Below are 12,417 nucleotides of genomic sequence, written 5' to 3' on the forward strand. Positions count from 1 at the left end.
CTTTTCTAATCTATATATTTTCTTGTCTATGCACTAATACACCAATACAAAGTATATATATATATATATAATACTGATTCTATATATATATATATATATACTTTTTGTATAGTAATGCTTAGGTAAAGGATATTTCATAAAGTGTTATTTCCCTCCAGATGTCTTGGTTTTATTGTGGGGAAATATTCCTTAGAAGGTCACTTCCGGTAGGGCGGAACGTTTCTACATTGTTACACAGAGTTCCGTTTCTAGCATTTTCTACACACGGACGACAAGTGCAGGAGCACCGCGGAGGGCCAGCAGCTGCCAGAGGCTTCTAGAAAAAACGTGCACCGGGACAGTCACCGGCAACAAATCTGCCATCCGCACACAGCTCTACACGTTAAATATTTCGGAAAAAAATGGCTAAATGGGGAGAAGGGGACCCTCGTTGGATCGTAGAAGAGAGAGCCGACGCGACTAATGTCAACAACTGGCACTGGTGAGAAATCACGAAAGGACACTACGCTAACTAGCCTGCTAATGCTAATGAAACACATTGACATACTATTTATGGCTATATCTGTTATTTTTAGATGTTGCTCCTATGTGCTGATGAACAACTGCCGTCTAGATTTTCGTAGAGAGCTCTGACGTTTTATTAAAGTAAATTATCAAATGTTATAGGTTTTCTTGATCGAGCTCTCGTATTTAAGTTAGCTTCCCTTGCAGCTAGCTACTGTAGCTTTAATGTATGTATGGAGGTTTTAGCCGTTAACAACAGAATGGTTACGCCACACGTGTTCCGGTGTAATAACGAGCCGTGTAGTGTAATCGTGTGTTGTTACACCTCTATAGGACATGTAAGGTACATTATATCTTAAAAGTTGCAGCAAATTGATATCTTATTATTTTTTCTATGAATCGACATTTTTGTGATCTGACAGCCATTTCTTGTTGTGAGCACAAAGTAGCAGCAGTGTAAAAGTGACATTAAGTATTCATTCATCACATTTCCTACAGACTGAATACTTAGCAATCTGTTTTATGGAGTTTTCTCCATGGTTTCCTAACCCAATTAATATCCATGGTAACATCAATCAGTTAAGGAATGTTGAAATCTTTACCGTAAATATCTGAAAAAAGTGTTCATTCTAGATTTGAGTGTGTATTGATTAGACTAACTAAATACTTTTCATTAGATGATCTACCGTTTCTCACAGACAATTAACTGAAACGCCTTTATTTTTTAATAGTTACGAATGCCCTGTCCTCTTTCTGTTAAATATTTATATGTCGGTTTTTCTCAATACAAAGGCCTAGATAATCAGTTACATGTGATTCCTAACAGAGTAAATCAGGAAGCTTATGTAGTTTAATTTAGTTTTAATGTAATGTAATTTGACTCCAAGTGCTTTGTAAAGATGCAATAGTTGTTGATCATTCATCACACTGCTGTATTTAGAGCTAAATGTCAATGAATTGTAAGGTGGCATCTACAATATGTTGGTTGTAAAGATACTAAATCCATCAAGATAAATTGGTCAATGGTGAACAAATTGACCAATTTAATTTAGTGTAAAGCAATACATCTTAAGAAAATAAGCAAAGTATCCAAAAACATTCAACAATATGGAAATGAAGCACAGTAAAGATCAGATTGCAAATGCTATGCTATGTGATTGTTATAGAGAAAGAAAATTAAAATCGTGATTATTTACCTTTTTGGATGTGTTCACTTTTCAGGACTGAACGAGATGCAACAAACTGGTCGTCAGACAAATTAAAATCCCTCCTCCTCGGTTTGATCGTGGAGAACGAGGAGGGGAGCTGTGAGGTGACAGAAGTCGCCAAGGTGGAAGGAGAGGCCTCCATTAACAACCGTAAAGGAAAACTCATTTTCTTTTATGAATGGAACCTGAAAGCTACTTGGACTGGTGAGTAGGAGACTGAAGCTGCTGTTGTTTTGCGGTAAAATATATTAGCATAAAATGGATTGCTGGATGAATACACAGGAAATAACTATGCGTGCATAAAGCAGTGATTCTTTTCGGTGTAGTTTTGACCACTTTCTAATTTTGGCTGGTAAATGCTTCTTAAAATAGAAACCACAGCTAGTAGAGGACAGTAACAGTTGAACAAAAAGAAGTGTTACTCTGTTGTTATTTTTAAAGAAAGCTGAATAAAGAGGCTTCAAGACAACTGTATTCTTTTATTTTCCCAGGAGTGTCAAAAGCAGGAGTCAAGTATACAGGATCCATTGATGTCCCAAACCTTTCGGACGAGAACGACATGGAGGATCTGGATGTAAGTTTCACCAAAGAGTTTGTGTGTAGTGTTTTCAACCGACTGCATGTTGTAGGAACAGCGTTTTGAAATCCCACCTTTTGATCTTTGTGCAGATCTCTGTGTCGTTGAATAAAGATGAACCTGAAACACCCCTCACCAAGCTGATGAGGACAAAAGGAGCTGACAATATCCGCCAGGTCCTGGGAAGCTACGTTGGTTACTTGAAAACAGGTGAGTGAAACCATTCTGTAATTTAAAGGAATACAGTGATGGTAATTCAAACAAAATGGTTCACTCACCACACAAACTGACACACAGGATCACTAATCTACAACGGTGGACCTCAAAAAAAAATATCACTGGGTGTCCGCGGGGTCTTAAAAAGTATTAAAAGTTGATAAATCAATTTAATGAAAATGAAGGCTATTCAAAAGTATTAAACGGCATTTTCCAAGGTGTTACATTTTGTAGCTTGTTTTCAATAATTATATCAATTGTCCAAATAGGTTGTGTTCTACAGTCTGCCTGAATGTAATCATTGCGTAGGTGTGTAGTGTGATTCTGTGTAGTTTATTTATGGCATCCCGTTGGATTTGACGTCATCTGAACAGGAGACCGCACGCTCACTGACTGATCCGTTTACGCCGGTTGTTAAACAACATCGTTATGGGGAAATGCAAGTTTGCGTCCAAATGGTTGGAAGATAAGGAGGAAGGACAATCAATACTGTATATAGTAAATGTGAGGTAAAGTGTGTCACCAATGTAACCGGTTAGAACTCAAAGTGGCGATGAGGTCTTAAAATGTATGGAAAGGGTCTTAAAAAAGGTCTTAAAAGGTTTTACATTTGACTTCAGGATTCCTGCGTATACCCTGGTTCTGTACCAACGGCCAAATGATCCTGGTTTCTGTTGTAGTTATCCAGATGGGTGTACTAAGAATTGAGTTTAACGGTTTAGCAAAGTAATNGACAGCGATGACAGTTTAATTTTGAACGTGTCTGAGAGCTCATATGAGGCTGAAGGATCGGTTTATGTTGTATCTGTTAGAAGTTTAGGAATTAGGTGCGTCAATATGGGCGATAATACGGTCATGTAGCCAGTGGTGGACTGGGACTAAAAATCATCCCGGGACTCTCGACCGGCCCACTTCAGTACCGCTAGTAAATTGTCAATGGGGGGAGTGGGGGATGTGCTAGTGACTTATCCGACCGGATCCCGATGGCCAGTCCGCCACTGCACCCAGCCCGGCCCACGTAAACTGTCAACAGGGGGAGCCTCGCTGCGGGGAAACGGTGGACCTGTCCCGATCGGAGTGGGAATAATAATAATAATACGTGCATTTTATCCATTAATTTCCCCAACATTGTGGTAAAAAAAACACACGTTTAATCCATGTTGGTGTACTACAACTACAAAAAGCATCGGTTTGTTTTCTCATCAGGAAATGCAGACCGGCTCAAACAAAACATTTTTAAATCATCATCCTCACGATCATTTAATGTATCATATTTTCGCCGAATTGACATGAAAGCACTAATAAATGTAGTTTCATCCACTTGAGTTTACAACTACAAAAATAATCGATTTTGTTTTTATATCACATCCGACGGGAGGAAATTCAGCAGCTCTCACTACCGATTTTTAATCCTAATTTAATCATCATCTTCACCACGATCATTTATGTGTATGTTCGCCGAATTGACATGAAAGCACTGACAAATATGAATATACTGTAGTCAACTTCATTAAAACCCCCAAAACTTCTAAATGAGTCGAAGGAATTTCCCCCCGATGTTCGAAATTATTGATATTTATCGGAACGGTATCGCACCTTCTTTTTTAAACTGACGGTTCGAGATGACTAGTAGCCCAATATTTCATTGCACAACAGTTGTTGGGAGGCTGTCACAGGCTCTTTAAAGTCTACATTTTCTTGGAACATTTCTCTGCCTTAATGACCGTTACACGCCTTCATAGTTTTTTGTCTCATTAATATTCACATCTTTGGGGTATTCACAATGTTTACCTTTAATTTTATATATTTTAACAGAGTTTTTCAAATGTCATATTTCACATTTGGGTTAACAAAGATACGTGTAAAAACAGAATAAAAAATGGTTATGTAGAAAATGTTAATATGAGACAAGTTTTAGATATAAGTATTTTGTACTGATTATTTAAACTGAAATACTTTTTCTTTGATGCTTTAAAAAAAGGTTTAAGCTGATTTTGTTTCATTTTTTTATTTCAGAGTTCACACAGGGAATGATCCTGCCTACAGCCAACGGTATGGCCAAGACCACAACATCGCAGTCCAAAGCCAAGCTGAATAAAACTCAGGTGCGTAAATTACCAAAGATCCTCAGCCACATCTTACATTATCCCACACAGCTCCTCCTGTCCCTAAATGATTTACTGTTGGTTATACACCATCGCAGCACTGATCCTCCCTCACCACACTTTCTTTTTTCTTCTTGTGGAACAGATTTCCTCCTCAGGCAGCACAGTTGCTCCGATCAACACCGGCGTCAAGATCCCCACCTGCAAGTTCAGCATGAGGGAAAAGTTCCTCACCTCCCCGGCTGATCTCTACAGGGTCTTCCTCAACCAGGATGTAAGCTTCCTCTCCATATCTGACTCTTGAGTGCACATTCATCTCACAGATGGTTCGAAGAATAAGCCAGCAAATGCACATTTAGATTGAAGTGTTTATCTTATGCATCTGCAGATGGTTCAGGCGTTCACACACGCTCCAGCGTCAGTGGACGGAGAGAAAGGCGGAAAGTTTCGTCTGCTAGATGGAAATGTTTTCGGTGAATTCACAGATCTGGTAAGACAACCTTTAAACCAAGCTAAGCATTAAATAACAATCAATACATACTACGTTTGTGTGAACAGCTAGTGAAATGAACAACGTCTCAGGTTTTTTTTTATTGCTGTGGGTATAAAGGAATTCTGTAAAAAATGTTCTTGCAATTGCATTTCTAGTAACAATTTAGGTGTGATGATAAGAGTGGGTTTTTGCTTGATTTTCACTTTTAGTAAATATGCAATTTGTTATTGTTGCTATTTTACCCTTTAACATTAACAATGAATCCTCTCCACCAGGTTCCTGATGAGAAAATAGTTATGAAGTGGAGGTATAACAACTGGCCTGCTGGTACGTTCATTTATACATTTTCATTTATATTCTAAGAGCCGATTTGACACAAATGTTTTTGTCTTGCATTAGAAATGATTGTGTATAAAAGTGTAAACTTTATCTACTCAAACACACCATATGTTTTATATATCATTATATTTGGGGAAACAATGTAGCTAGTACGAATTAGTCGATTACCTTTCTTGAAAAATAGTTTTTAGCTTTCTTTTACAAATGTAAAAATATTTAGCTTCTTTCAGTAAACAAAACATCATCATGTTATTATGAGATGCATCATGATCATTTAAGTAAACTCATAATCAACAGTTCCTAACGAACAAAGTACTTAAACTCTGCAGGTAAGAAATTGACTGCAGAATCTTTGAATCGGGAATATTATTTGGGGGGGAAATAGAAATGTGTTGCATTTTGGGGCTTATTTTTCGGGTGTTTTTACCCAACAGAGCATTACTCTACGATCTCCATGACGTTCAAGGACCGCAGCAGCGAGACGGAGCTGAAGGTGGACTGTCGAGGCGTCCCCGACAACGAGGAGGACCGCACGAAAGAGGGCTGGAAGAGATACTACTTTGAAGCTATTAAACAGACTTTTGGCTTCGGATCTCGACTCTACTGAAGACGTTTCAACTGTAGTCTACGGTTTCTTTTCCTCCTCAATTTTGAAATTTTGAAAAACTTCTTGTCCTGTGATCTCTCTGGCACAAGAGGTCCCATTGTAAACTCTGAAGAACGAGTTAAAGAGAAGAGATAATGAGGTGAGGCCGTTCTGTCACTCGTCTGTGTAAATGTTTTAATTTCTTTCAACGTATTTTTAAGTCTAGATATCTCCCGGTCAGTGTTTGGGTCAGTTCAAAGGAGAGGGATTCATGGACTGTGCCTTGGAGACTCTGGATTGAATAAAGCAAAATATGAATCTATTGAACCACTAATGCAAATTGGCCTCCAAGTCTATAAATATGTAATTACTGCAAGACAGAAAATAAATGTTAGGATTTTCTTTTACTTGAAAAAAATAAAATGCTTTTTTAAATACATATTTTACTCTTCAAGTGTAACTGTAGTGAAGATGCATGTTTTATTTAAGACAGACGGAGGAATGACTACTGGATTTGAATTTACTGAAATGTGTCACTGAGCTAAGCAGAACTTTACCTTTCTGGTATTTCATTGAAAAGTCATCACAGGATCAACTGGGAGCTTCAGCAGAGACGTCAGCGCAAATCATTTAAAGTATTGGAAAATGAAATCAGGTTCCTCTCTTCATGCAGCTAGCTAGCATAGCAACTCAAGAGAGAAGTATTGCTGTATTTGGCTTAAAAAATGTCAATTTCCAGTAAAGTTTTCAGAACGAAGTGCGTCTATTTATTCATCATTTCACCTCACAATGTATAACGATTAGTTTCTTGGAATAAACCAATCTCTGTATGCTCTTGTTTTGTTTTTATTTAACTTTCACATTAAATCACAGAAGTTATTCATTTACAATTTGACTTCACATGCAAAGATACGGAGCCCCAAGGAAACGTGAGCAAGAAACCATTTGTGTGAGCCTTATGGGCTCGCTCTCTTTAAAACGTTAATTTACAAGTGCTTTAAAAGTTAAACGCTCACAGTAGGAACCATGAAGGTCACTGTTTGGCAAAATAAGCACTTCAGTTTTAAAGGCAGCTGCATAAAATGGTAAGGGAAACTGGGATTTAAAGCACAGTCATATAGCGTAACACCATGTGAATTCAACTTATAAACAAAGCAAATGGCATGAAAAACATAGGATTTAAAAGTCTGATGTTATTTAAATGGCATAATACATTCATTATACCTTAATGTTAACTTACACAGAGCATTCAACTTCTTCCTGTCCTCCTAGCATATCTGCTACAAACAAAAAGGGAACAGGCTTCATTACAAAACACCATAAATAGATATATATTTTCAAAAACAAAACAAAAAGAACCCCAAACTGTACATTAGCAGCCAAAGGTCTAAAGTATTAACCAACTTAAATGTTTTCCCCCCTAAACTGAAAAGAAAATTAGATTTTGTTCCATAGTTATTACCCACACGTTAACCTGGACAAGCAGCGTTTAAATAAAAAAAAAAATTTAAATAAAAGAAACATGATGAAAGGATGCTGGAAGTTGACGGCACCTTCCTCTGGTTGTTCGCTCAAAGGCAGATGTAAAGCTCTGACTCCTGCAGGAAGAAAGAGACACATCTTTTGAACACAAATCGGCAGGGCCGTGGGAAGTAGGGGTGCTGAGGGTGCTGCAGCACCCCCTGGTGGAGGACAGGGGATCTGCACTTCCACAAGATTAAATACAAATATAATACAAAAAAGATGAATTTTCAGCCTTGATGTAACAACATTCATAATTAAGTAAAGATAACACCCTTTTCACCCCGGTTACATTTTCCATTTGCCCTGTACGATGGGCGCTGTAAGTGATGAAAGTGGGGGATTTTGACTTATCAGGCGCCCGCAGCTCACAGCCAGCGTGAGAGAGAGAGAGAGAGAGATAGATAGATAGAGAGAAGGGGTGTACCGGTACCGGCGGGGAATGTTGTTAGCTTCTGCTGCGCTAACGGATATAAGAAGCTGTTTCTACAATAATGTGGAGGGAGAGCTCTCCTGTCAGACTGAGAGGCTCAGTGAGGTAAAGGACTCTGAGTGTTTAGATAGTTCACTTTAGTCTAAATTATCTCAGTGGGTCTCAAACGTTTTGATCACAATTTATGTAAACAAATATTTCCAAAGCACTCCTTTATAATTATTAGGATAAATAAAAACAGGTTTCAAATCATTCTAATGTATACTATAGGACAGTAAACCAAAAATATTGTTTAAAACTGGAGATATTTAAAAATATGCATAAATAAATAAATGTTAACTGATAAAATAAGATATAAATGAACCACAAAAATAAAACAAGTTAGCCTACATTTATTTGTTATTGGCTATGGTAGGTTATTGGATATGTTCACATACTTATTTGATTATTAAAATGCAAACCGATCTTTTTCATATGGGTGTTTTAGAGTTGTATCCCCTAGATCAGTCTCTAGTTTGGGTGCTCAAAGTGCACCAGATTGAAGCATTTTACTTTAAAATGTAAAAAAAATCTTCGCGGGGGGATACCCCCGGACCCCCCTAGAGGATGTGACGTCCACCCCCCAATTAAAACATGTTCATGCAATACTAAATACATTTGAAGCCTTTTTATATAAGCTGTCCACCATATCAATACGTTTCTCTGTTTGTAGTGTATTGGTCTTTTGTAGAGGTTTTTCATTGCCAGCTAAAATCTTGCCTAGGGCCAAATTGGTCAAAACCGGCCCTGGTGTCATCCCCACAGCACCCCCCATTTAAAACATGTTCCCACGGCTATGCAAATCGGACCAAATCAAATGGGTTAACACTGGATCTGTTTTTTTATTAGCTTATTATAGCAAGAATAAACTCTTTTAGTCCAAAGAACAACCTGACCTTTTCTTCTGATTGCAAAGGACATTTTTACCAAAGTTTAGGAAATAATCAAAAAATAGAAAAGCTTTTTTTCTGGAGTGTAATGAACATTCCCTCCTCATGGGGTCACTATTGTGACATAGCTTCATAGTCTTTTTGGCACACAACAGTACACCAAGACCTGCCTTTGTATATATGTCATGCTTTAATTTGGGGTATTCAAAAACAAGCAACGGGAGATCATCATCAGTCATTTGTTTGTACAGTAAGAAGCGTATACGTACACTGGAGCTGGAGTCGTTGTCCAGTGAGCCCAGGTTTCGCCGTGGCACCATTTCTACCACTTCAGGCGGTTTTTGAACCTGAATTTCATGCATTTTTGACCTGGGAAGAATATCATGAAACATATAAATTAGAGCTGAAGCATTTTGTCAACTAACCAGATGGCCAATAAACTGAAAAATGTATTCTTTCAATAATTATTCAAGCAAAAAATAAAAAAAATAAAGTTTTAGTTTAGTTCCAATATAGTTTCAATATTCAGTATTTATAAACACAAGAAAAAATAATTCACTCAATAGAACATATTTAATACAAATTATTATTAAATGTTATTATTTCATAACTTTATTTCTACGCACAATATTTCATTGTTACTAAACCTTCTTTTAATGCTTCTAAAAGTCCTAATAATAATAATAATAATAATAATAAGGTTAATGAAAATCTGTTGACTAAATGCAGAAACACTAGCTATGCCAAAAGGACATCAGGTCACACGTTTCACCACCCAAACAGTCTGTGATGTTTGAAGTTAAGAATTATAAGGTCTGATAATAATAACTCCAGTGTCCACCTGTACAGCGGCCACAGGGTCAGACCTCTGGCGTCTTTCTGTGCGGCAGACGAGGGTCGCTCCGCCAGATCTATGAGGAAGTGGAAGAGCTTCTCCGACTCTATGCACTGCTTCCTACACAGAAACATGATCAATTGATTATCCTCATATACACCATTCTCAATTTATATCTTGGGACAATTTAAGAAGATTAAACACAGATGTTTTCCTTTGTTTTAAGTCCAAAAGTGTGTAGTTTAATATTGACCTGATATTTGTGGAGTTGTGGTTTACTCACATGTGAGCAACAGACACGACGCAGCTGTTCTTGGACTGAGTGATCAGACAGATTTTGGTCAGCAGAGACTTCAGGAACATTTCCAGCGCTCGAGCTGATCTCTGACATTCAGGACTTTAAAAACATCAACATATTTCTACATACAATTCAAATACATTCTCAAAATATTGAAGTGACTTATTTTGTACATATTAATTGTTGTGTTTTTATGATTTAGGCCTTAATGTATGCACATGTCAAAATGTGTCTTTGACTGTGTATATATATTATTTGCACATAGGTTTTTATATTTTAATATACATTTGTTTTTATATTCGGGATTGTGGGAAACGGTATTTCGATCTCTCTGTCTGTACACACAAACTGGAAGATTGACAATAAAGTTGGCTTTGTAGACACTAGTATTTATAGCCTAAAACAGATTGAATCATCGGCAAGAATATTTTTAGTATTCTTAATTTACACATTTTGATTTAGTCTTCATTCAACAATATAACAAATATAACTAGAAAGTAAAGCTGCCAAACAATGTAGTAATCTTAAGTAAAGCATTACATTGAAATATTCAAGAACAAGTGCTTTAACGTTGTACTTAATTACTTCACACCACTGCTAGTCAAAAGGTTTTGCATGCTATGTGTCCGTAAACCCTAAAGAAGAAGTTAAAGGAAAACAGATTGGTGGAAATAAAGTGATGCATAATAATACATACTCACAGCTAATCCACCACATCTGAAAGTGTAAAAAGATACAGATTAACACAGGAACTGCCATCGCAATCCTCCCCACCTCTGCGTCCTTCTGCATGATCTTCTTGATGCGACTCTGTGAGCAGAAACAAAGACCTTTAGGACACTTTCAGAGAAATTATATAAACCCCTGTTTCCTGTATCTGAGGTTGTACATCAGACAGCATGTAAAGCAGAACTTAATTTGGCATTCAGAATGTTTTATTTGCTAGCATGTGACACTTTTGATGTTACGGAATCTGCACCTGTGTTAAACATAACATAAAATACATATCAACTAATATTCAATATACCCAAGGTAAAAAAACAACAGAAAACACAAGAAGAGAGACAAATATGGAGCAATTTCTGTTTCTGATAAAAGTTATTTACAATCAAAAGTGTTATAGTAAAGCAACAAAATTGCTAATATTACTTATTTTACTTTTACTTTCATCAGCCTCTCAATTCATTTGCTTTTTTATACAGGTTAAACGTGCCATTTTGTGTTGTCTAAACAATACCAGAACTGAAAATAACGTACATCAATTACTCCATCATATTATTGTTCTTATGAAGGCTTACATTGTTTACTAAGCTTCTGTCTTGTGTATAATCCAAATTTCACTCGGGTAATATTGAACATGACAATTGACAGTCTTAGTGTTTACGACGTTTAACCCAGATTTCCGGCATCACCTGAACGTTGCGCCCAGCACTTCATGCTACATGAACGCGGCTAATCATTTTTATATTGAACTTTTAACATCTTTAAACTCTAAAATAAAGTTTGTACTCACAGGAGGGAATCGTACATTATATCTTCTCTTCTGTCCGGGCATTTTACTCGCTTTAAACCGCGCAGTTCGGTCAAATTTTTCATGTTTTCACCGCAAACCGCCGCTGAGTCCATTTGTTTACCTTCAGCAGGAATTTACCTGAAAAACAAGCGAACACCTGAGGTCAACCCCGCGTGACCCCGATAATGACGTCACGACCTCCGCGTTTTTTTCTCTTATGCCGCGTTCACACCGGTTAGGTTATTCATTAATACATATTTATAAACAATGATTTAAAGGTAACATAACTACATAGTGTTTAAAGCCCATCAGATAAGTGCATTTAACGTTTTCTTCTGATATTTACGTTTAATTTAACCCTCTTTGATTTTAGAGTAGCTAGTATAACAGTTATACTATTTACCAGAGCTAGAAGAAGTACTCAGATAATTCACTTGGGTAAAATAACATTAAAACAGTGTAAAAATACTCTGTTAATGAAAAATAGTCACTTTCTATCACAGGTTGCAGGAGCAAGACTGGAAAGAAATTAAATATTGCCTATCCTGTCCAAAGATCCAACTAATACGCTTTTTATGTGGGTTTTAGTAGCATATTATGGTCTGAATCAGGAAATGGACTTTGCTGTTGAACGTGTGGGAAAAAGATAGCAAGTGGAGCTTCAAGTGGTGTCTTGTTCATCATTTACACTTGACTTGGTGATTTCTCTTCAAATGGACTTCATCTGAATAAGGGATGTATTTTAAATCGCTCCAAAGGAACTTAAAACAAATACCTTTTATTCATTTGAGTACACTGTTTTATTTCCAACGTGTCTTATTTATTTGTTTGATCCCTCTAAATCCTGTAAGTATCTTACT

At 36.9% G+C, this 12,417-nt stretch overlaps 2 protein-coding genes across 2 annotated transcripts; one reads left to right on the forward strand and one right to left on the reverse strand.

Moving 5' to 3' along the window:
* The first annotated feature begins 264 nt into the window (after positions 1-264).
* On the forward strand, positions 265-6,858 carry ahsa1b (AHA1, activator of heat shock protein ATPase homolog 1b). Its single transcript, XM_010785977.1, has 9 exons — positions 265-481; positions 1,726-1,916; positions 2,204-2,286; positions 2,382-2,499; positions 4,522-4,610; positions 4,756-4,884; positions 4,999-5,100; positions 5,379-5,430; positions 5,877-6,858. Exons 1-9 carry the CDS (start codon positions 402-404, stop codon positions 6,047-6,049), a joined length of 1,017 nt encoding a protein of 338 aa, XP_010784279.1. The 5' UTR covers positions 265-401; the 3' UTR covers positions 6,050-6,858.
* LOC104958252 (dr1-associated corepressor) lies at positions 6,481-11,722 on the reverse strand. Its single transcript, XM_010785976.1, has 6 exons — positions 11,558-11,722; positions 10,782-10,854; positions 10,030-10,123; positions 9,753-9,866; positions 9,181-9,280; positions 6,481-7,626 (listed from the first exon to the last, which is right to left on the reverse strand). The coding sequence occupies exons 1-6, from the start codon at positions 11,597-11,599 to the stop codon at positions 7,600-7,602; spliced, it is 450 nt and encodes a 149-aa protein (XP_010784278.1). The 5' UTR covers positions 11,600-11,722; the 3' UTR covers positions 6,481-7,599.
* Between the last annotated feature and the right edge of the window lie 695 nt (positions 11,723-12,417).

This window comes from Notothenia coriiceps, unplaced genomic scaffold (assembly GCF_000735185.1).
Source record: "Notothenia coriiceps isolate Sejong01 unplaced genomic scaffold, NC01 NC01_scaffold00028504, whole genome shotgun sequence".
Classification (NCBI taxonomy): Eukaryota; Metazoa; Chordata; class Actinopteri; order Perciformes; family Nototheniidae; genus Notothenia; species Notothenia coriiceps.

Coding starts and splice junctions, on each gene's coding strand:
- LOC104958252 (XM_010785976.1), bottom strand. CDS start 11,599: ATGCCCGGACAGAAGAGAAGATATAATGTACGATTCCCTCCT. Junction 10,124..10,781: donor GGCAGTTCCTGTGTTAATCT/GTATCTTTTTAC, acceptor GTCAGAGATCAG/CTCGAGCGCTGGAAATGTTC. Junction 9,867..10,029: donor GTCGTGTCTGTTGCTCACAT/GTGAGTAAACCA, acceptor GTTTCTGTGTAG/GAAGCAGTGCATAGAGTCGG.
- ahsa1b (XM_010785977.1), top strand. CDS start 402: ATGGCTAAATGGGGAGAAGGGGACCCTCGTTGGATCGTAGAAGAGAGA. Junction 2,500..4,521: donor CGTTGGTTACTTGAAAACAG/GTGAGTGAAACC, acceptor TTTTTATTTCAG/AGTTCACACAGGGAATGATC. Junction 5,101..5,378: donor TCGGTGAATTCACAGATCTG/GTAAGACAACCT, acceptor CCTCTCCACCAG/GTTCCTGATGAGAAAATAGT.